General features: G+C 37.6%; 1 protein-coding gene across 4 annotated transcripts in view; it reads right to left on the bottom strand.

Annotated features, from left to right (window-relative positions):
• Positions 1 to 20,602, bottom strand: part of RFX3 (regulatory factor X3) — a 289,374-nt gene that overhangs the window by 220,076 nt on the left and 48,696 nt on the right. The window contains exon 1 of one of the 4 annotated variants that reach the window (XM_059656773.1): positions 16,217 to 16,290. The exons of the other annotated variants lie outside the window; for them this stretch is intronic. Within the exon in view, the coding sequence (XP_059512756.1) occupies positions 16,217 to 16,250 (34 nt within the window). The 5' untranslated portion in view covers positions 16,251 to 16,290. Of the gene's footprint in view, positions 1 to 16,216; positions 16,291 to 20,602 lie in introns of those variants that run through there. 4 annotated transcript variants of the gene reach the window in all.

Raw genomic sequence — 20,602 nt, 5'->3', positions numbered from 1 at the left:
ATTGATCTGTATGCCTATTCTTGTGCCAGTACCAGGCAGTTTTGAGAACAGTGGCTTTGTAATACAACTTGATATCTGGTATTGAGATCCCACCTACTTTGTTCTTTTTCAGGATTGCTGCAGCTATTCGGGGTCTTCTTTTATTCCAGATGAATTTTTGGAAAGTTCGTTCTAGATCTCTGAAGTATGCTGTTGGTACTTTAATGGGAAGTGCGTTGAATTTATAGATTGCTTTGGGTAGTATGGACATTTTAATGATGTTGATTCTACCAATCCATGAACACGGTATGTTCTTCCATCTGTTTATGTCTTCCTCTATGTCTTTTTTCAACGTCCTGTAGTTTTCTGAGTAGAGGTCTTTTACCTCTTTAGTTAAGTTTATTCCTAGGTAGCTTAATTTTTTTGGTGCAATGGTAAACGGGATTGTTTTTATAATCTCTCTTTCTGAAAGTTCACTATTGGTGTATAGAAATGCCTCAGATTTCTTGGGGTTAATTTTGTATCCTGCTACATTGCCAAATTCATGTATTAAGTCTAGTAGCTTTTTGATGGAATCTCTAGGGTTTTGTATGTATAATATCATGTCGTCTGCAAATAAGGACAGTTTTACTTCCTCTTTTCCAATTTGGATGCCTTTTATTTCTTCTTCTTGCCGAATTGCAATGGCTAACACTTCCAGTACTATGTTGAACAGGAGTGGTGAGAGGGGGCATCCCTGTCTTGTTCCTGTTCTTAGGGGAAATGGTGTTAGTTTTTGTCCGTTGAGTATGATGTTGGCTGTGGGCCTGTCATATATGGCTTTTATTATGTTGAGGTATGATCCTTCTACTCCCACCTTGCTGAGAGTTTTTATCAAAAATGGGTGTTGAATTTTGTCAAATGCTTTTTCTGCATCAATTGATAAGACCATGTGGTTTTTTTCTTTCAATTTGTTTATGTGATGTATCACGTTTATTGATTTGCGGATATTGTACCATCCTTGCATCCCTGGGATAAATCCTACTTGGTCATGGTGTATGATCTTTCTGATGTACTGCTGGATCCGATTTGCTAAGATTTTGTTGAGGATTTTGGCATCTATGTTCATGAGGGATATTGGCCTGTAATTCTCTTTCATTGTGTTGTCTTTACCTGGTTTTGGTATTAGGGTGATGCTGGCTTCATAGAATGAGCTTGGAAGTGTTCCTTCCTCTTGAATTTTTTGTAGTAGTCTGAGGAGGATAGGTTTTAGTTCTTCCTTGAATGTTTGGTAAAACTCCCCTGTGAAGCCATCTGGTCCTGGGCTTTTGTTTGATGGAAGCTTTTTGATGACTGCTTCAATTTCTTCCATAGTTATTGGCCTGTTGAGATTTTTAGATTCTTCCTGATTGAGTTTTGGAATGTTGTATTTTTCTAGGAATTTGTCCATTTCCTCCAGGTTGTCTAGTTTGTTGGAGTAAAGCTGTCCATAGTATTTTTTAACAATCATTTGTATTTCTGTGGGGTCTGTTGTTATTTCGCCTCTATCGTTTTTGATTTTATTTATTTGGGTCCTCTCTCTCTGCTTCTTGGTGAGTCTGGCTAGAGGTTTGTCAATCTTGTTTATCCTTTCAAAGAACCAGCTCTTGGTTTCATTGATTTTCTGTATTGTTTTTTTGGTCTCTATGTCATTTATTTCTGCTCTAATCTTTATTATCTCCTTCCTTCTGCTCACTCTGGGGTTTTCTTGTTGCTCTCTTTCTAATTCTTTGAGTTGTAGAGTTAGATGATTTACTACCATTTTTTCTTGTTTTTTGAGATAGGCCTGTAGAGCTATAAACTTCCCTCTCAGGACTGCTTTCAATGTGTCCCATAGGTTTTGGATTGTTGTGTTTTCATTGTCATTAGTTTCCAGGATGTTTTTAATTTCTTCTTTGATCTCATTGGTAACCCAATCAATATTTAATAGCATGCTATTCAGCTTCCAGGTGTTTGAGTATTTTGGGTTGTTTTTATTGTAGTTTATTTCTAATATTATGCCATCGTGGTCTGCGAAGATGCTTTTTATGATTTCAATCTTCTTGAATTTGGGGATACTTTGCTTGTGACCCAATATGTGGTCTATTTTTGAATATGTCCCATGAGCACCTGAGAAGAACGTATATTCTCTGGCTTTGGGGTGAAGTGTTCTGAAGATGTCTATTAAGTCCATCTGATCTAGTGAGTCATTTAGGATTGCTATATCTTTGCTGGTTGTTTGTCTATAGGACTTATCCAGTGCTGTCAATGGTGTATTAAAGTCCCCTACTATGATTGTATTGTTGTCGATCTCTCCTTTGATATTTTCCAGGAGTTTTTTTATGAATTTGGGTGCTCCTACATTGGGTGCATATATGTTTACCAGGGTTATATCTTCTTGTTGTATTGATCCCTTTAGTATTATGAAGTGGCCTTCCTTATCTCTTGTTAAGGCCTTCACTTTGAGGTCTATTTTGTCCGATATAAGTATTGCTACCCCAGCTTTCTTTTCCTTTCCATTTGCCTGAAAGATATTTTTCCATCCTTTCACTTTCAGTCTGTGTGAGTCCCTTCTAATGAGGTGGGTTTCTTGTAGACAGCAGATGTATGGGTCATGTTTTTTTATCCATTCAGCCACTCGATGTCTTTTGGTTGGAGCATTTAGTCCGTTTACGTTTAAAGTTATTATTGAAAGGTACTTGTTTGTAGCCATTTCTTTTTTTGTGTGGCTGTTTTCTTTCTGAGCTTTTTATTTCTTATTTTTATATCAGTCCCTTTAGCATTCCTTGCAATGCTGGCTTGGTGGTGACAAACTCCCTTAGCCTTTTTTTGTCTGTGAAGCTTCTTATTTCCCCTTCAAGTTTGAATGATAGCCTTGCTGGATAGAGTATTCTTGGATTCAGTCCTTTGCTTTGCATCACTTTGTAAATTTCAGTCCATTCTTTTCTTGCCTGATGTGTTTCTGTTGAGAAGTCGTTTGACAATCTAATGGGAGATCCCTTGTATGTAACTTTCCGTCTCTCTCTTGCAGCCTGTAAGATTCTCTCTTTGTCCTGAACATTTGCCATGGTGATTATGATGTGTCTTGGTGTGGGTCTTTTCGGGTTCACCTTGTTTGGGACTCTCTGGGCTTGTGTGACTTTTTTCTTCCCCACCTCAGGAAAGTTTTCTGATATTATTTCTTCGGGTAGGTTTTCTAATTCTTGTTCATCCTTCTGTTGTTCTGGTACTCCTATTATTCGTATGTTGTTTCGTTTCATGTTGTCCCAAAGCTCCCTTAGGCTCTCCTCCTGTCTTTTAATTTTTTTCTCCAATTGTAGTACATTTTGGGTGTGTTTTGCTTCCTTGTCTTCTAATTCACTTATTCGGTCCTCCGCTTCTCCTAGTCTACTGTTGATACTTTCAATGGAGTTTTTCATTGCAGCTATATCACTCTTCATTTCTTCTTGGGTCTTACTTAGGTTGTTGATTTTTTCATCTGTTTCTTCTAGCTTCTTCCATATGTTATCGATTTTTTCATCTGTTTCTTCTAGCTTCTTCCATATGTTATCGATTTTTTCATCTGTTTCTTCTTGCTTCTTGCAGAGGTTGTCGATTTTTTCCTCCATCCGGTTTATGCACTCTAGGATCCTTATTCTGAATTCTTTATCTGTCATTTTGCATGCCTCTGTATTACTTAGCTGCTTTTCTGGAGAGTCCTCCTTCTCTTTCCTTTGGGGGTTTCTTTGTCTACCCATGTTTGATCTCACTGACATATCTAGACGTTGAGTTGTTCAGTGGTTGCTCCCTTGGTGGCAGTGACTCCTTGGTCTGTGGTTGCTCTTCGGGCGGTTGCGGTAGCAGCTGCTCTTCAGTTGTCAGCAGCTCCTCTGGTGGGTGCTGTTCACAGCTGTGGTGGCTCTTCTGGTTGGTGGGGCGAGGTTTCAGGTACAGCTGCTGTACCTCAGCAGAGGATGTGGTGCTCCGGAGGTTGCTGTTGCTTGGATCTGCTGCGTTGATTTAAAGGCACAAAATACAACACAACAAGGCACCACGTACGAGGCACTATACACAAATATATTCACGATATTAATAACCCCAATTAAAGGTGACCACCTGAATTAAGAGAATTAGGGGATAAGGAAGAAGGAAGAGAAAAAGATAAAAGAGAGAAAGGAAAAGAAAAGTAGGGACCAAAAAAAGGGAGTGCAAAAATGAAATTGGGAAAAAGGAAGGGGGAAAATAAAAGCGAGAGAAGAAAAGAAAAAAAAAAAGAGCGAAAAGAGAGAATGAAGTGGAAGAGGGGGAGAGACTTTTTATATGAGGAGAATACTCCTATAGAACAGCCATTAATCCCAACAAATTCCAGCAACAGCTCCCTGGATATGAATGCAAACTAGAAACAACCAATAATATAACGATGAAAATAGAATGGTGAACACTAATCCCAAAATAAAATAAAGAAAAAATAAAATGGCACTTTAAAAAATGGTAAAATGGTAGCAGTAATAATACTGGTTAAAAATAAGAAGGTAGTAATTAAAAGGGTAAAATCAGGTGATGGAAAAAGAAGAAAAGAAAAAAAAAAAAGAACAGAAAAAAAAGTGAAAAAAAAATTGGTTTCTTAGTTAAAAAGTGAAAAAAGAAAAAAAAATTGCAGTAGTGAATGTCCTTCGTTTCTTCTATTCTTCAGTGTGGCTCGCCTTAGACCTTCCAGGTATTCAGGAGAGTGTTGAGTTTCCCTGCGATATACTGTTCCTCTGTGTTGTAAACCACAGTCCTTATTTTAAAGCATGCCGCATTTATTTCCCAGACTGCCTTATTTTGTGTTTAGCAAAGAGTCAGTTATTGGGTCAGCCTCTGGGTGGCAGTGTTCTGGGGTTGGCCTCTGAGGCTATAGGGCCTCTCTGTCCAGTGGAAGTTCACTGCCCAGAGCTGACTGCGTAATAGTTAGTTACCGGTGCTATGTTGTTGCTGGGATTGAAAATCCCCCTATAGGCCAGACCCTGTTAACTCCCAGGGACTGATCAGGTTATCTTAATCCTTGATCTCGTACAGGGTGGAATCTGGGTGTGGCTGTGCTCCTTGCCTGGGGGCTGGGCGGAGGAGACTCCCTCTCAGGAGAGGGTGGCTGCCCCAGCCTCGGGCTCTGGGGTGTCTCAGCACTCAATTCACTACCACCTCCCCCGGCTCCCCCTCTTTCCCCAGTCTCTCCCCAGATTCCACTCCTCAGCACACTCTCCCTCTCTTCAGCACAGGTGAGTGTCTGTATCCGAGATGTCCCATGAACAGAATTCAGTGAAAACAAACAAAGAAATGCCGGCCGCGGAAACGGGGAAGGCTTGGTTTCTGTAAGCTTCTTCTCTTACCGGGACTGTATGGTCAGGTCAGCTCTTCAGGCTGCCCCCTTTAGGCTCAGTCCTCTGTGATCACAGAACCCAGCTCTCAATTTCCCTGGCGGCGCCAGGAATCCCGCGGTTCTCCTTTCCCCCGTCAGGGGCTGTGCCTGTCCCAAGGGACTCGGCTGTCTGCCACGCGGTCTCCCTCTGACTCTCTCTGCAGAATATTTTTAGTACTTTTGAAAGATGATCACACTTAGCCACTCTCTAACCAAAAGAAACCACCAAGCTTTATAAAATTACCTTTTCTAGAAAAGATACCTCAAGTTTTACATTTGAAAATGGATATTTTTACTGAAGAATAGCATAATGTATAGTTTTAAAATCTTTGAATAGATGCATTATTTAGCTTCTTCAAATAAGGGGAATCAGTTCCAGTTCAAGGAAATGTTCAGTTACTGGGTACAAAGTTATAATTTGATCGATAATTTGGAAGTTATCAATCTTAAATTTTAAATACTACTATGCTTAAAGAGTTTCCTAATATTCAGCAGTCAGGTAAGATTCTGCCCATCTGTGCCCCTTACCCAGAGCCAAGAACAAGACACTCAAATACACCAAGGGATAAATCACATTTTAAAATTCATTTTGTGAATCTGCTCTACAATTTTAAGAATTATGTATCTAGCCCTTTTTTGAGCTCCACACACTGCTGTTTCTTGTAGAGAGGAACTCTGCTGTCAATCACTGCTCCCTTTTGCCACGCAAATATGTGCTGCAGCTTTCAGTTGTCACTCCTATTATATGTAATGTAGGCAGCTTAGCACTAAATCAATTTAAGGAACTGCAGAAGTTAAATACATACATTATTATTATGATGACAGGAAAGGCAATGAATGTCTTGCAGCTCCATTTGCTTTCTTTGTTAAGGAAGAAAAACCTAATTATCTGCAGCTGTCAACCATGAAGTCCTAGACCTACTTAAGTCAACATTAGCCTTGGACAACTGAAAATATTTCTCATATTTTTGCCCGATTGCTTTCTTTTTGAAAAAGGTAAAACTACATATTGTATCCTTTTTCATAAACAATTCATTGTAATATTTCAAACAAGCAACTATCAATTTTTTATAATACCCACTCTCCAATTAGTGTAACCAAAATTTAGACAGATATAAGCCTCTCCACAGAAAAACTCATATTAAAATTCAACTGAAAGCCCACAGACTATTGGTTACAATGAAATTATGTTACAGATGATCAAGGGAGAAATTCAATCCATTTATTTAATTAACAAAAAGGGAGAAAGGAAAACATCTCCCACAGTTGAAATGCTGATAAATGACAGGAAAGTCACAATGACTCATAGGCAAATATGTTTGTATATTTATTCTTTTTATCTACCAATCTTCAACTTCCATTCTAGTCCCATTAGAATCTAGAACTAAATAACGACTTGGTTTTGAATTTTCTTTTCTCAGATTTAAGATCAACTTGTATATTTTTAGGATATCAAATAAAAATTAAAATAATATTCTTAATAAGTTGAAGAAAAATAAACATCATTATTATATAAACAATGGAATCTCTTAACCCTGTGCTCTAAAAAGTACATAAAGGTAATTATTATTCATGACAAACATAAGTATTCTCTGCATTTGCTTTGAATTTTCAGTGATAAAACATCATTTTCCTTGTATTTTCTTTAGAAAAGCTCTTCTCACAAGGAAGAGACTCAATATTACTTTTAAATTTCATATGAAATCACTGCCCATTTAGTTTGCTAATATTTTAAACACTGTAATTCCTAGTATAAATAAAACCAACATAAACTGAAAAATACAATATCAATAATGTAAGAGAAATTCCAACATATTGCCTAACATAATTATCATTTTAATAATTATAGCTCCAGTCCTGGCTGGGTGGCTCACTTGGTTGGACCACCCTCCCGTACACCAAAAAGTTTGTGAGTTCGAATCACACTCTGGACAAATACCTATGTTGCAGGTTCAATCCACAGTCAGGGCATGCATAGAAGGCAACTGGTTAATGTGTCTCTCTTCTCTTCTCTCTCTTTCTCTCTCTCTCTCCCTCCCTCCTCTCCTCTCTCTCTAAAAAATAAATGAAAACATATTCTCAGGTGAGGATTTATAAAAATGTTTTAATTATAGCTCATGTTTAAGTTCCTAAACCAGCCTTAAAGTGAAGCCTTTTCTAACTACAGCTAGCTGTCCCAGAACTCCAAGATTCTGATTTGATACAACCCCTCCTTGTAATCTTGAGAAATCACTACTGTATTTGCTGGAGACAAGATAGAAAAAATCAAGACACATTCAAAGAATAACATGTGAGGACAACCAAGATGGTGGCATAGGTAAACACCTGAACTTGCTGTCGCGCACAATCACATTAAAACTACAACTAAAAGACAAAACGAGTATCATCCAGAACCATGGGAAGGCTGGCTGAGTGGAAATTCTACAACTAGAAGGAAAGCGAAAAGTGCATTGAGTCCGGTAGGAGGTGCAGAGGTGTGGAAGTGTGGAGGTATGGAGGCACATGAAAGGGGCTGGGAGCTGGGTACGCTGTTGTCTCTTTCAAACGGGAGGGAGATACAAGCTCCCAACTGCTCTGAACTCCAGTTCTGGGTGAGAATCTGAGGACCCAGACTCATATGGAGAGAAACTGGACTGTCTGGCATTGGGCCAGAATGTGAGGTGGCTTTCTCGCAGAGGTGCTTGCAGTGGTCATTGTTCCTGCATGGGGCCTCGGGACACAGAGACCCCGGGACTTCTCTAAGGCAGAGCAGACTGGCAGCCATTGTGGTTTGCTCCACTCTGTGATTCCCTGAGACCCCACCCCACCCAATTTACAACCCCACCCAAGCTGTGCGAAGAGGCTTTTGCATATGAATGGCCTGGCCTTTCTCCACCTAAAAGCCTGTCAAACTGCAGCTGGGTCAGAGAACCCCAGAGCTTCCAAAAGAAGGCCTAAGGCTCATTAGCAGCCTGCACTGCTTCACAGCTGGGCCTCATCTGGGCACCTCTAAACCCCAAACAAAAGAGGAGGAATCTGCAGATCTCTCTGTAGCTCCTGCTGGGTAACCTCAGGCAGTGGCTGACTTTGCACCTCCTTGGAGATCCAAGAGTCAGTGTACCCAGTGGTCAGAGTGGGACCATCCAGATTACAACTCTTCACATCCATAAGAGACACACTCAGGGGGCACACTCGGTGAGTGCCAAAGCCCCACTGAAGCAAGTCCTGCTCCATAAGGGTGTCTCCAGTACAGCAGTTCTCCCATTATAGATACAACTGGTCTTCACAACCAATTGGTCTGGAGGTCAATTCCTTCCAGTGACACCAACAACAATCAAGGATTAACTACAAAAGACTGTGCACACAGCCCACAAAGGGGTGCACCAAGAGTGTCTACCTCAGGTAATTAGGGAGGCTGAGCCACTGGGCCCTATAGGACACCTAGCACACAAAGCCACTCTACCAACACAGAGAAGCATTAAAAAATGTGGAGACAAAGAAACAGGTCACAAATGACAGAAATGGAGGAAAGCAAACGACTGGATATAGAGTTCAAAACCACGGTTATAAGGTTACTCAAGAATCTTCTAGAAACCTCCAAGAAATATAGTGAAACCCTCAAGGGTATGAAAAAGGACCAATTAGAAATTAAGCTTACACTGACTGAAATAAAGAATATTATACAGAGATCCAACAGCAAACTAGAGGTTCCCAAGAATCAAGTCAAAGATATGAAATACGAAGAAGCAAAAAAAAAAAAAAAAACACCCAACCGGAAAAGCAAAAGGGAAAAAGAATACAAAAGCAAAAGGAGCCTCTGGGACAACTTCAAGCGTACCAACATCCAAATTATGGGGGTACCAGAAGAAGAGAGAGCAAGATATTGAAAACCTATTTGAAGAAATAATGACAGAAAACTTCCCCTACCGGGTGAAAGAAACAGACTTACAAGTCCAGGAAGCGCAGAGAACCCCAAACAAAAGGAATCCAAAGAGGACCAAACCAAGTCACATCATAATTAAAATGCCAAGAGCAAAAGACAAAGAGAGAATCTTAAAAGCAGCAAGGGAAAAACAGTTAGTTACCTACAAGGGAGTAAGTACCCATACGACTGCCAGCTGATTTCTCAACAGAAACCATGCAGGCCAGAAGAGAGTGGCAAGAAATATTCAAAGTGATGAATAGCAAGAACCTACAACCAAGATTACTCTACCCAGCAAAGCTATCATTTAGAATTGAAGGTCAGATAAAGAGCTTCACAGATAAGAAAAAGCTAATGGAGTCCATCACTGCCAAACTAGTATTATATGAAATGCTGAAGGGTGTTCTTTAAGAAGAGGAAGAAGAAGAAAAATGTAAAGATAAAAATTATGAACAACAAAGTGACAACAAATACATATCTATCAACAAGTGAATCTAAAAGTCAAGTGAATAAAAAATCTGATGAACAGAATAAACTGGTGAATAGAATAGAATCAGGGGGACAGAAATGGAGTGGACTGACAATTCTTGGGGGGAAGGGAATGTGGGGGTGCGGGAAGAGACTGGATAAAAATCGTACACCTACGGATGAGGGCAATGGGGGGGTAAGGGCATGGGGTGGGGTGGGAACCGGGTGGACGGGAGCTATGGGGGGAAAAAGAGGAACAACTGTAATAATCTGAACAATAAAGATTTATTTAAAAAAAAGAGTAACGTGAAAATAGTTAAGGTACAGGCACATACATGGCCTATGTAATAAATAAACAGTATAAAATACATGACTGTCTAACCACTGTGCTGTACACCTGAAACTAATACAAAATAATAGTGATTGTAAACTGTAACCAAACATTGAAATTTAAAAATCAGGAAAAAGACAAAATTGTAACAAAACAAAAAAAAGAAATAGTATAGTTTAAGTAACTACACTGTACCAGACTCTTAAGTACATTTCCCAGGGTCCCTAAACTAGTATTGGCAGGATCAAGATTTCATCTCGACTTCTGCCAACAAAGCCCAGCTTCATTTCACAGCACAATATTACCTACTCGCAGAGTTCTTCTCTGGCTTTACATTTTTAGAAAGCTGTATCTATCAAGATTGAGAGATGATTGCCATCCTTTACAATTGCTGATGCTGGTGTATAAATATAAAAATAGCATAAATGAGAAAAATATAATTAGGAGGAAATCCTTAGTCTTAAGTTGAAGAGGATATAATTGATGACTTCAAGGGTCATTCTAATATTTTTTGGGTTACTTATTTTGCTAAGATATTTGGTAACAGCCAAGAAACCTCTGATTGTTTCTTTTCTAACTTTCTGAAATCTGTTCAGAAAGTTATGCTATCGATAGTAATGCTACCTTAGTAATGTTATCTATAATTCCTACCCAATCATCCTATATAATAAAAGCCTAATAATCTAAATATCCGTTTGACCAGTCACTATGATGCGCACTGACCACCAGGGGGGAGATGCTCTGACCGGTAGGTTAGCTTGCTGCTATATTTGCTGGAGACAGGCCGGACACACCCTGGAGTCCTCCTGTGGTCCCTCCCGGCCCCGATCGTGCACTGGTGGGGTCCCTTGGCCTGCCCTGCACCCTCTCGCAATCCAGGACCCCTCGAGGGATTTTGGAGAGCCAGTTTTAGCCTGATCCCTGCAGACCAGGCCATGGGACCCCACCGGTGAACGGGCCTGTAGTTGTTTTATAAAAAATTTAAGAAAGCATTTGCACTAATGTAATTCTTATAACTCTGTAAGAGAGATTAGGTAAGCGGGCTCTAAACTATTATGGTGCCTTGGTCCAAATCACCAAACTATACTAAATACAGAGTAATTGGAAATGCATGTCTATCCTATTCACAACTGGGAACACTTTCCATTACACAGTAGATGCAACCATAATAACAACATTCATTTGTACATCACCATAACTGTCACATGCCCCCCATTTGGTCCTCAGAACAACTCTGTAACGAAAGAAGGCAGGTAATGTTACGCTAACCTCATTTTACAAATAAAGATAACTGAGACTCAGAGAATTTCAACCATTCGCTAGAGGATCCTTACAGAAGCTTCAAACATAGGCCGGCTGAGGAACTCCAAATCCAGTGCTTGTTTTGTTATTGAAATTTACTGTCAATTACATGTTGGCTTCAATATAGCTTTGAAACATTTCTTTTCTTACCCTGTATAATCTGGTCTAAGTCTGAACTTTACTAAGTGTACTGAGCTCATGAAAGCATTATGTTCATGCTTGTGTGTGATATAGTAACTTATGTTTCTAATATAATAAGTTTATAATATAGAAACATTCTAAGACTGCCAAAAGGATACCCAATTTTGAATTATCAAGAACAGTTTCTAATTATAACAAAAATCCTACTTAAATCCCAAAAGGAAAAAAAAAAAGATGCCTAAGTTGGCAGTCTGTTAAGTTGTAATCGCCTTCTCCTTGCTTACATCCACTTAATGGCACAGACAGTATCATTGCCTTTCTGTCTTTAATTCCACAGTATCTCCCTACTCAAATGCACTGCCATTACTAAAGCGCAGAATGATCTCACTTAGTAAACCAGCTTCTTGCCCTTTCATTAGGCCCTAATCTAAATTACGGTATAAAGACATAAGGTTCTGTACTCATGACTGGCTCCTGATAAAGGGCACTGGCTTGCCATGTGGCCTGATGAAGTCCTAGGACACAGAAGGATCTTTTTTGGATTTTATCAGTCAATTTATGTTGAGCCAGAAAAATAAAATATTATCTTTGGCCATCTGGTTCTGTAACACTCTGTATTTGTTTAGAAAGGTCATTGTTGTCAAGTTACTGAATGTTATCTCTGGAATTGACAGGAAGAGAGAAGTTTTTGAAAGCAGGCCAGGAATATTAAAGCACCGGATATTAAGGTGTAAAGTAGTAGTTAAAAGGTTGGGCTTTTAGTGTTAAACAAACTACTGTTCAAATCCCAACTCCATTACCTACTAGTAAGAAGTTATCTTGGGCAAGTCAGCAGCTTTCTATTTTTCTCACTGATAATGCCACTCTAGAAAGACAGTGACTCTATAAAATGATACAACACATACATATCACTAGCTTATAGTTACCATTCAAAACCTATTCTATAATTCTTATGTGTAATTTGTGTCCTCAATTTAATTATGAACAAAGTTAAAATTTTCACTACTTTTATAAATACTTCTCCAGACAGAAGAGTAAAATTTAAACAGGCTCACTATTTACGCTAAGCATATCTAATATGTGGGTTTAGAGCCTATATCTAACAAAAACTTCAGTCCATCTTAAGCATTTAAGCAACATTCCTTCTTTCTTCATGAGCTTTATAGCATGTATTATTTTGTTGGTGGAATGACTGGTTTGCTGTGTCACTGAATGAAGACTAAGCAATATCAAATCCATAACTATTTCAGTGGAACTAGTACTGCTGTTACTAGACAATATACAATATCCTCATGATGTTATGCAATAGTTATTTTCTTTGCATTAGGTAGTTTTCAATTACTGTTTCACAGCAGTACTACCATCCAGCTATTGCAGTAACGAGATGATTCATAATTGATTCAGACAGGCTATTTAGGCCCTTTCCCTTTGTGAGATTAGCAATGTAGTTAAAAATATACAAAAAATTAAAACAAATATTTTAAAAAGCAGCTCAATCAAAACTCCATCCAGAATATAGCCAAAGAGCAATGTTTGCAATTCAGTAGGCCAGATTTCAGGGTCTCAAAGGTGGGCACATACTTCACCTGCACTTTGACAGGAATGGTCATCAGGATGTGTTGAACTGAATTATCCCCACACATGACTGGTTTCCCCAAAAATCAAAGTAGCACTATAAGACAGAGCAAAAGCCAGTCTCAGGCTGGGAAAGAACATTTTCATATGTTTTCTACTTCAAGAATTAGCTGCTACACATTTCCCTGTTTGGAGTCAAGAATAAAACAATAAGTTAAATAAATAAATAAATAAATAAATAAATAAATAAATAAATAAATAAATAAATAAATAGAATAAATAAATAGAATAAATAAATAGAATAAAAGGCACACATCTTTCATATGAACCACTGGGTGGATTCTCTGCTTTCTCCATAATACTGACTTAGGAGATCTGGGAGTAATTAAAAATAAATTTCGTCTTATATGCATACATGCTTGGCCCATGGACATAAACAAAAATATGGTGAAGGCCTGGGGTGAGGAAGGAGCTGGGTGGCAAATGTAAGAGAAATATATAAACTGGAGTAAAGCATAAAATATAGAATAGTTGTTCCCAATGTTAGCATAGAGGCTGTGTGGAAACATACACTGCTGAGTCCCATCCCCATGGAGTTTGATTCAGTAAGAATGAGCTAAAACCAAGAATTTTGCATGCTGAGAAATTCCCACATCATGCTGGTGCTACTGGTCTGGGAATCGCACTTTGAGAGCCACTCCTTTTCAATTGTCTAAATTTTTAAAATACATTAATAAAATGTAAACTGGAAATTATTTGTTATGAATGTAGATTTATGAAAGACTTGGAGTTCCAATTAGCAAATCTATATACTACGAGGAAAGGCCTTGGTCCTAATAAAAGGATAGTTAATTGATGTGTTAGTGAATCAAACATATCAGAAGATATCTCCTGTCAAATATTCAAATATGGTTCATAAAGGTACCACTAGAGCCCTCGCTGGGTGGCTCAGTTGATTGCAGTATTGTGCCATGCACCAAATGATTGTGGGTTTGATTTTGGGTCAGGGCACATACCTTGGTTGCAGGTTCCATCCCCAGTTGGAGAGCTTATGGGAGGCAACAGATCAATGTTTCTCTCCTCTCTTCATATCTCTCTCTCTCTCTCTCTCTCTCTCTCTCTCTCTCTCTCTCTCTCTCTCTCTCCCTTACTCTCTCTGTCTTTTTCTCTACCTCCCTCTCTCCTTTCCTCCCTCCCTCTCTCCTTCTCTCTCTAAAAATCAATGAAAACATATCCTAGAGTGAGGATTAAAAAAAAGTACCACTGAGTTTGAAATACCCTTCACCTTCACTATTTGAAGGAAGGAAATTCTAATGTGACAGGCTCCTTGGTTAAAAGGCATCCCAAAAAACACAAGCTCACAATATTAATGAAGCCTTAAAAATAAAAGGTATCATTCTATTCCATTTACAGATGAAATTTCTGCCTCAGAGAGGATAAGACACATCAAAAGGTAAATCAACCAACAAGTGGCAGAGTCAAAACTTTAATACAGATTCAAAGTGTTTCTTGTTTTGTTTCAACCTTACAATATTACAGTATAGTCTTTAAAAGAGTCAGAGAAGTTAGAAGCAACACTGAGATCCTAATTCAATCTAAGCGTATGCAAAACAGAAAACGCTGAAATATATACAGCTGTGAGAACTAAATGGATTATAAGCATTATATCTGTTAGTCTTGAACATAATCATAAACATCACCTATAAACTGTACATACTATTAAATGCCTAGACAGGATCATCAAATATAGGGCACTAGAAGGTAGCTGGTCTACCAGCAGTGAAGCATAGTCTTTGGCAGCACAACTCCACTTAGCAAGACATCTGTGGAGATTGGCTGACAGCAAGGTTCACGAGCAGATGCTGCATGGAAACCACCATATTCAGAGAGAGTTGAAGAACACATTAGGTATACACTGAAGTCATACACTCAAAGATGTGGCATTTATCGGCTGCTTGGAAACCAGAGCAGATAAGCCAGCCCAGAGACAGCAATCACCATTACAATGATGCTATTAAAGCAAGTTTACCCTTAAAAAAGAAAACACAAACATTGGCCCCAAATGGTGTTCTAGTGTTTGAGGTCAGGGAGCAGTGTGAAGATCTGCAATAATTACAGGAAACCTCCTAAAATAACTATTCTGTTTCTTAAGAAAGTGAAAAATAAGTAAACAAAACAAAGGCCTTACATGTTAGCAGTAAGTTAAAAACCCAGGAATGATTAGGATGGCCAATATATATATTTTTTATTTCTTAAAAAACAAAATAACAAGTGTTGGTAAGGCTCTGGAGAAATTAGAACTCTTGTGTGCTGTTGGTGGGAATGTAAAATGGTGCAACTATTATAAAAAATAGTATGGAAGTTCCTAAAAAAGTTAAAAACAGAATTGCTATACAATCTAGCAATCCCATTTCTGGACATACTAGTATATCCCAGAAGAATTAAAAGCAAGATTTCTAAGAGATATTTGTACACCCATGATCAATGTGGCATTATTCACAATAGCCAAGAGGTGAAAGCAACCTAAATGCCCATCGGTGGATGAATAAAGAAAATGTAGTATACAAATACAATTGAACATAACTCAGCCTAAAAAAAAAAAAAAAGGAAGGGAATCTGTCATACGCTACAATATGGATAAACCTTGAGGACATTATGCTAAGTAAAATAAAACAGTCACAAAAACACTCACACTGCATGACTCCACTTACATAAAACATCTAAAGTAGTCAAACTCTTAGAAAGTAGAACAGTGATTACCAGAGGCCGAGGGAAAGGAGAAAAGGGAGTTATTCTTCAGAGGGTAAAGGGTTTCAGTTTGTAAGATGAAAAAGTTCTAGGGATCTGTATGCATATAGTTAACTCTATTGTACTGCACACTTAACAGTTAATAAGGTTTTAAAAAACTAAGAATAAAAATGTCTTGAAAACTCTGGTAAGGTTAATAGAAGTGTTGGAGAGGTTTAATATCACTGAAGAAAAAACTGTTTTCACATGAGATTAAATTTAATCTTTGTCATCTCTTAATAATACCAATTTCTATAATGGTTTCAATCTATGGTTTAAATTTATAATTTATAATGAAAAGGAGGTATACCATATCAGAACTGTTCAGAGGTCTTTTAAAAATCTTACTTATTCTCACCCAGAGAGATGTTCCCAGTTGAGTGAGTCATCATTACTGATGCAACTATGCTTTATTCTTCAACTGTCCTGGACCGAAAACAAATTGAGAATTTCATTTTTAAATGATAGTTTAACTCATTTGTAAGAAAATTCATTTAAAATACTTTTAAATGAATATAATATATATTAATATAATATATAATAATGGATATAATAAGGAAATTACATATATTGTTTGATATAAGTAAACTTTCTTCATACCAAAAAGCTAAACATGGGTTTAAGTTTCTATGCATATAAGATCACATCTCCACTGGGCTGGGCACCTTTGGAGAACAGAACCAATAATATATGAAAAGGCGGATTAAAAAAATACGTCTCAAGACTTCTGAAATATCCTGCCCAGGACATTTCTCTTTTCAACAGCCCTTTTTTATGTGCATAACCTGTTTTTCCCATTATCTCCTCTATCCTCCAAAGTCCTTTGTTCATCTTTCTCCCCCCACATTTTAGAGGAAGAAAATAACTAAATTTTCCATACTCAAATTTTAGAGACAAAATCAAAGGTATCTCTCATTTCTGTATACTGCTGTTTCATCTCCAGGGAAACAAAGCCACAATTTAAGAATTAGGGTTAATAAAATCTTTTTACACTGACTTGACTTTGGTGCGTTTTTTTTATAGCATATTTTTAAAATCTATTGAGAAGTGTCTAGTAGTACCATAAAATTAAATCCTTAAGAGGCTCCATGAATCAAAATGTACTACTGGTAAAAATTATATAAATACATGATGTAATGTGAAAATTACACATTGCAACCTCTCTAAGAGAATATTTCAGCTCTGTAATATCATATATCCCTTAATTCCTGCCCTTTTTGTGTTAGATATTTTCTAATGTACCTTTTTCATTCCTTGTTTCTGTCACTAATTTTTTTGTGTTATTTCCTTAAGTGAATGCCCTCGAATTTACAATTAGCATTTTAACCTAAAACATTCTAGTTTGAATTAATTCCTATATAAATTTTTTTCCTGCAATATACCTCCATTCCCTTCCCTTTCTTTTTTTTAATTATTATTGTCAAACTATGTCTTTATATGTTATAAGCTCATCAACAAAGATTTATTATTACTGCTTCATGCAGTTGTCTTTTAAAACAGGAGAGAAAAAGTTACAAAGAAAAAAAATGTATTTCCATGTGTATCTTTCATAATACTCATGTTGTTACCTTTACTATTGCTCTTTATTTTCTCATGTGGATTAGAGTTTACTGTCTAGTATCCTTCTGTTTCAAACTGAAGGACTCCCCTTAATATTTCTTGTTGGGTCAGTCTGCAAGCAACAAATTCTCTTGATTTTCATTTATTTGTAAATGTCTTAATTTCTCCTTCATCTTTGAAGTTTAGCTAAATACGGAATTCCTGGTTGATAGTCTTTTTCTTTTAATACTCTGAAAATGTCTTCTAGCCTCCATGGTTTCTGATAAGTTAGCTATTGATCTTATTGGGAATCCCTTTTACATGTTATTTTTTTCTTTCAGCTTTTAAAATTTCTTTCACTTTTGTAAATTTGACTATGATGTGTCTAACTGTGGATAGCACTATTTAACTTAAAGTACACTGAGTAATATGTAGATTAATATTTTAAATTAAGTCTTCTGCCATTATTTCTTTTGGGACTTCAATTATGCATACGTTAACACACTTGATGACACCCCAGAGATCTTGTTAAGCTCTGTTAATTTTTATTTTCTTACTATTCCTCACAATGGATAACTTCTAGTGAATTATCTTTAAATTGACAAATTATTTCATTTGTCAACTCCTATCTGTTAAGCCCAACTAGTAAATTTTCATTTCAGTTATTATACTTTTAAACTTCAAAATTTTCATATGGTACTTTTCCAATAATTTCTATGTTGATTGATATTCTCTTTAGCAAGACATCATTCTATACCTTCCTTTAATTCTTTACATGGTATCATTTAATTCTTTGAACGTATTTATAAAAACTGACTTAAAGTCTGTCTATTAAGCCCAGATCTGAGATCCCGATGGGACATTCATTCTTTTAGCAGATTTTTGTGGTTTTCTTTCCTGTGTATGCGGTATACTTTCCTATTTCTTGCATGTCTCAATTTTTTGTTCAAAACTGAACATTTTAGATAATGTATTTTAACAACTGTAGTATCAAATTCTCCACACTGCCCCACCAAGATTTTTAACACCGATTTTGTTTTTATTGGTGACACTACAAATAGTTTAAGCACTTTTATGAGCTAATTTTGTAGATTCTGTGTTCCCTGTAGTGTGCTGGCCACTGGGCTCTCTACTAATTTTTTTTTAAGTTCTATTTTTATTTTTAAGCCTGACTTTTTAGGAGTCACACTAGGTCAGTATAACTTAGTGGTCAACCAATGATTGGTTAGAGGATTTCCTTAAATGTTTGCCTGTATGTCTTCCATCATTTGCCCAAGGAATTTTTATGAGTAGTCACACCTTGGAAATTCAGTCAGTTTATAAGACAGTCCTAGCTTTCTTTTCCTACTTACATAAAACCTCAGCCATAGGTGATCTCCTTCCCCAGGTCTTTCCTGGGCATGTGCACAGCTGTGCACATGTGCAACCTTTCAGATCCCCAGGAATACTTTGGAGCTTTTCCAAATTCCCTAGGGTTGGCTAATTCTCCAAGATTTCCTTTTAAAATCCTGGGCAGACACTTGTTTGCCCCAACTGAAATCACAGCCTTAAGCAGGGGATATGTTGCCAACAGTTGCTATTGTTTTAGCAAAGCCCTGATAGGCCTCTTCTTTCCCCAACTGGGCTGAGCTCTGAGTCAAATCAAATAGTCAACCACTCTCTGAGAATAGAGTTTTCCCAGGGAGCTGCAAGCTTGGACAACATATCAACTGTGCTTTGGAGCTGGTGTTTTTAATGAATATCCAAAAGTGGTCAGATCTCTCCACTGTCTGGTCTGTAATGCTGCCAGCTTTTGCTATATCACTAAGCTGGGGAAAGAGGAAAGATGGAAATCACCTCTAGTTAAAATGTCACAGGCTCCACTGTCTTCTCATGGTTCAGTAGTTTTCTCTTGGGCCATGGATTTTCAGTTCATTCTCTGGTTAACTGCCAGAATTCTGAAATGGTTGGTTGTAATTGTTCTGTCCATGTTTTTGTTGTTTGAGCAAATAAAAGGAGGCCCTCGCTCCACCAATGTGAAAGCCAATCAATCTCTGGAATTTTAAATCTATCTTCTTGTAGTTTTAAACACAAAAAGCATTTTAACAAAAAATTTGTTTAAAAAATTATACTTATAAATTTTTGGATCATTGATTCTTATCTCTAGTAGAAACATGAAAAAAAACTTTATTTCAATATTTAAAGTTAAATAGTAGAGACTCTACTCTCTGAGAGGAAAAAATAAACTGCATGAGCAATGGCTCAATATATTCCCTGCTAATTAATATGTAAATGATCAAAAATAAGGCAACTCCTGGTCTTAGATCCACTTTCAGCCCCAAAAGACTTGCCCAAGTCTTTTCTGGATAACAGAAATAAGTGCAAGTGAGGAAGAAAGACTACTCCATCTTATCTTACCTGGCTGACCCAGGCCAAATCCAACAACTCTGACAGGGAGAAAAGAGTCACAAAAGACTGAGAGTGAGAAACTTAACGGAGAAGAGGAATCAGAGCCCTGAACATAGACAGCAACCCTATCGCCTGAGAATCAGTATGGAGAGATTGGTTTACCTCAGATTCACCCAAGTATCAGCCAAACCCATGTAGTTGTGGTAGAATAAGGTGAGCTTCTGTAAAGGAAAAGAATTATTTATTACTATTATCCCTCTTCAATATTACATGTGATATTTGCAAGCCATGGAATGACCAAAACTGTCAAAAGAGGACAAGCAAAGTAAATATTCTTTAGCAAAACTTTTGTTTTCAAGAACACTGTTATGCTTCTTTTGCTTTTTTTATTGTTGTGTAACAAACCACCCCAAAACTTACTGGCTCAAGAAAATAACCATTTGTTTGTAATGCTGCAGGCTAAGCTGGGCTTACCTAGGCACTTCTGATTCTCCTGCTGATGGTTACTCATGATTACTTTCAGCTGGCAAGGGGGAGGTGGGCTCAGCTAGAGTACTAGGGTAACTAGGTTGCTATTTCCATGCAATCTCAGGGCCTCTCTGTCTCCACGTGACCTCTTTTCCAAATGGTGTCTCTGGGAAGGTAGCCAGATTTCTTACATGATGATTCAGATATCCCAAAACACTAAAGCCAAAACGACGTGGCCTTCTTAGGGCTTACATCCAGACCTGGAGGAGTTTAATACTGTGGCATTCTGTTTTGTAAAATAAGCTACTGGCCCAGTCCCGATTGAAAGGTAAGGGACTTCACATGGGCA

Source organism: Myotis daubentonii, chromosome 11, assembly GCF_963259705.1.
Source record: "Myotis daubentonii chromosome 11, mMyoDau2.1, whole genome shotgun sequence".
Classification (NCBI taxonomy): domain Eukaryota; kingdom Metazoa; phylum Chordata; class Mammalia; order Chiroptera; family Vespertilionidae; genus Myotis; species Myotis daubentonii.
The sequence above is the reverse complement of the archived record's forward strand: the minus strand, read 5'-3'. Positions and strand labels throughout refer to the sequence as shown.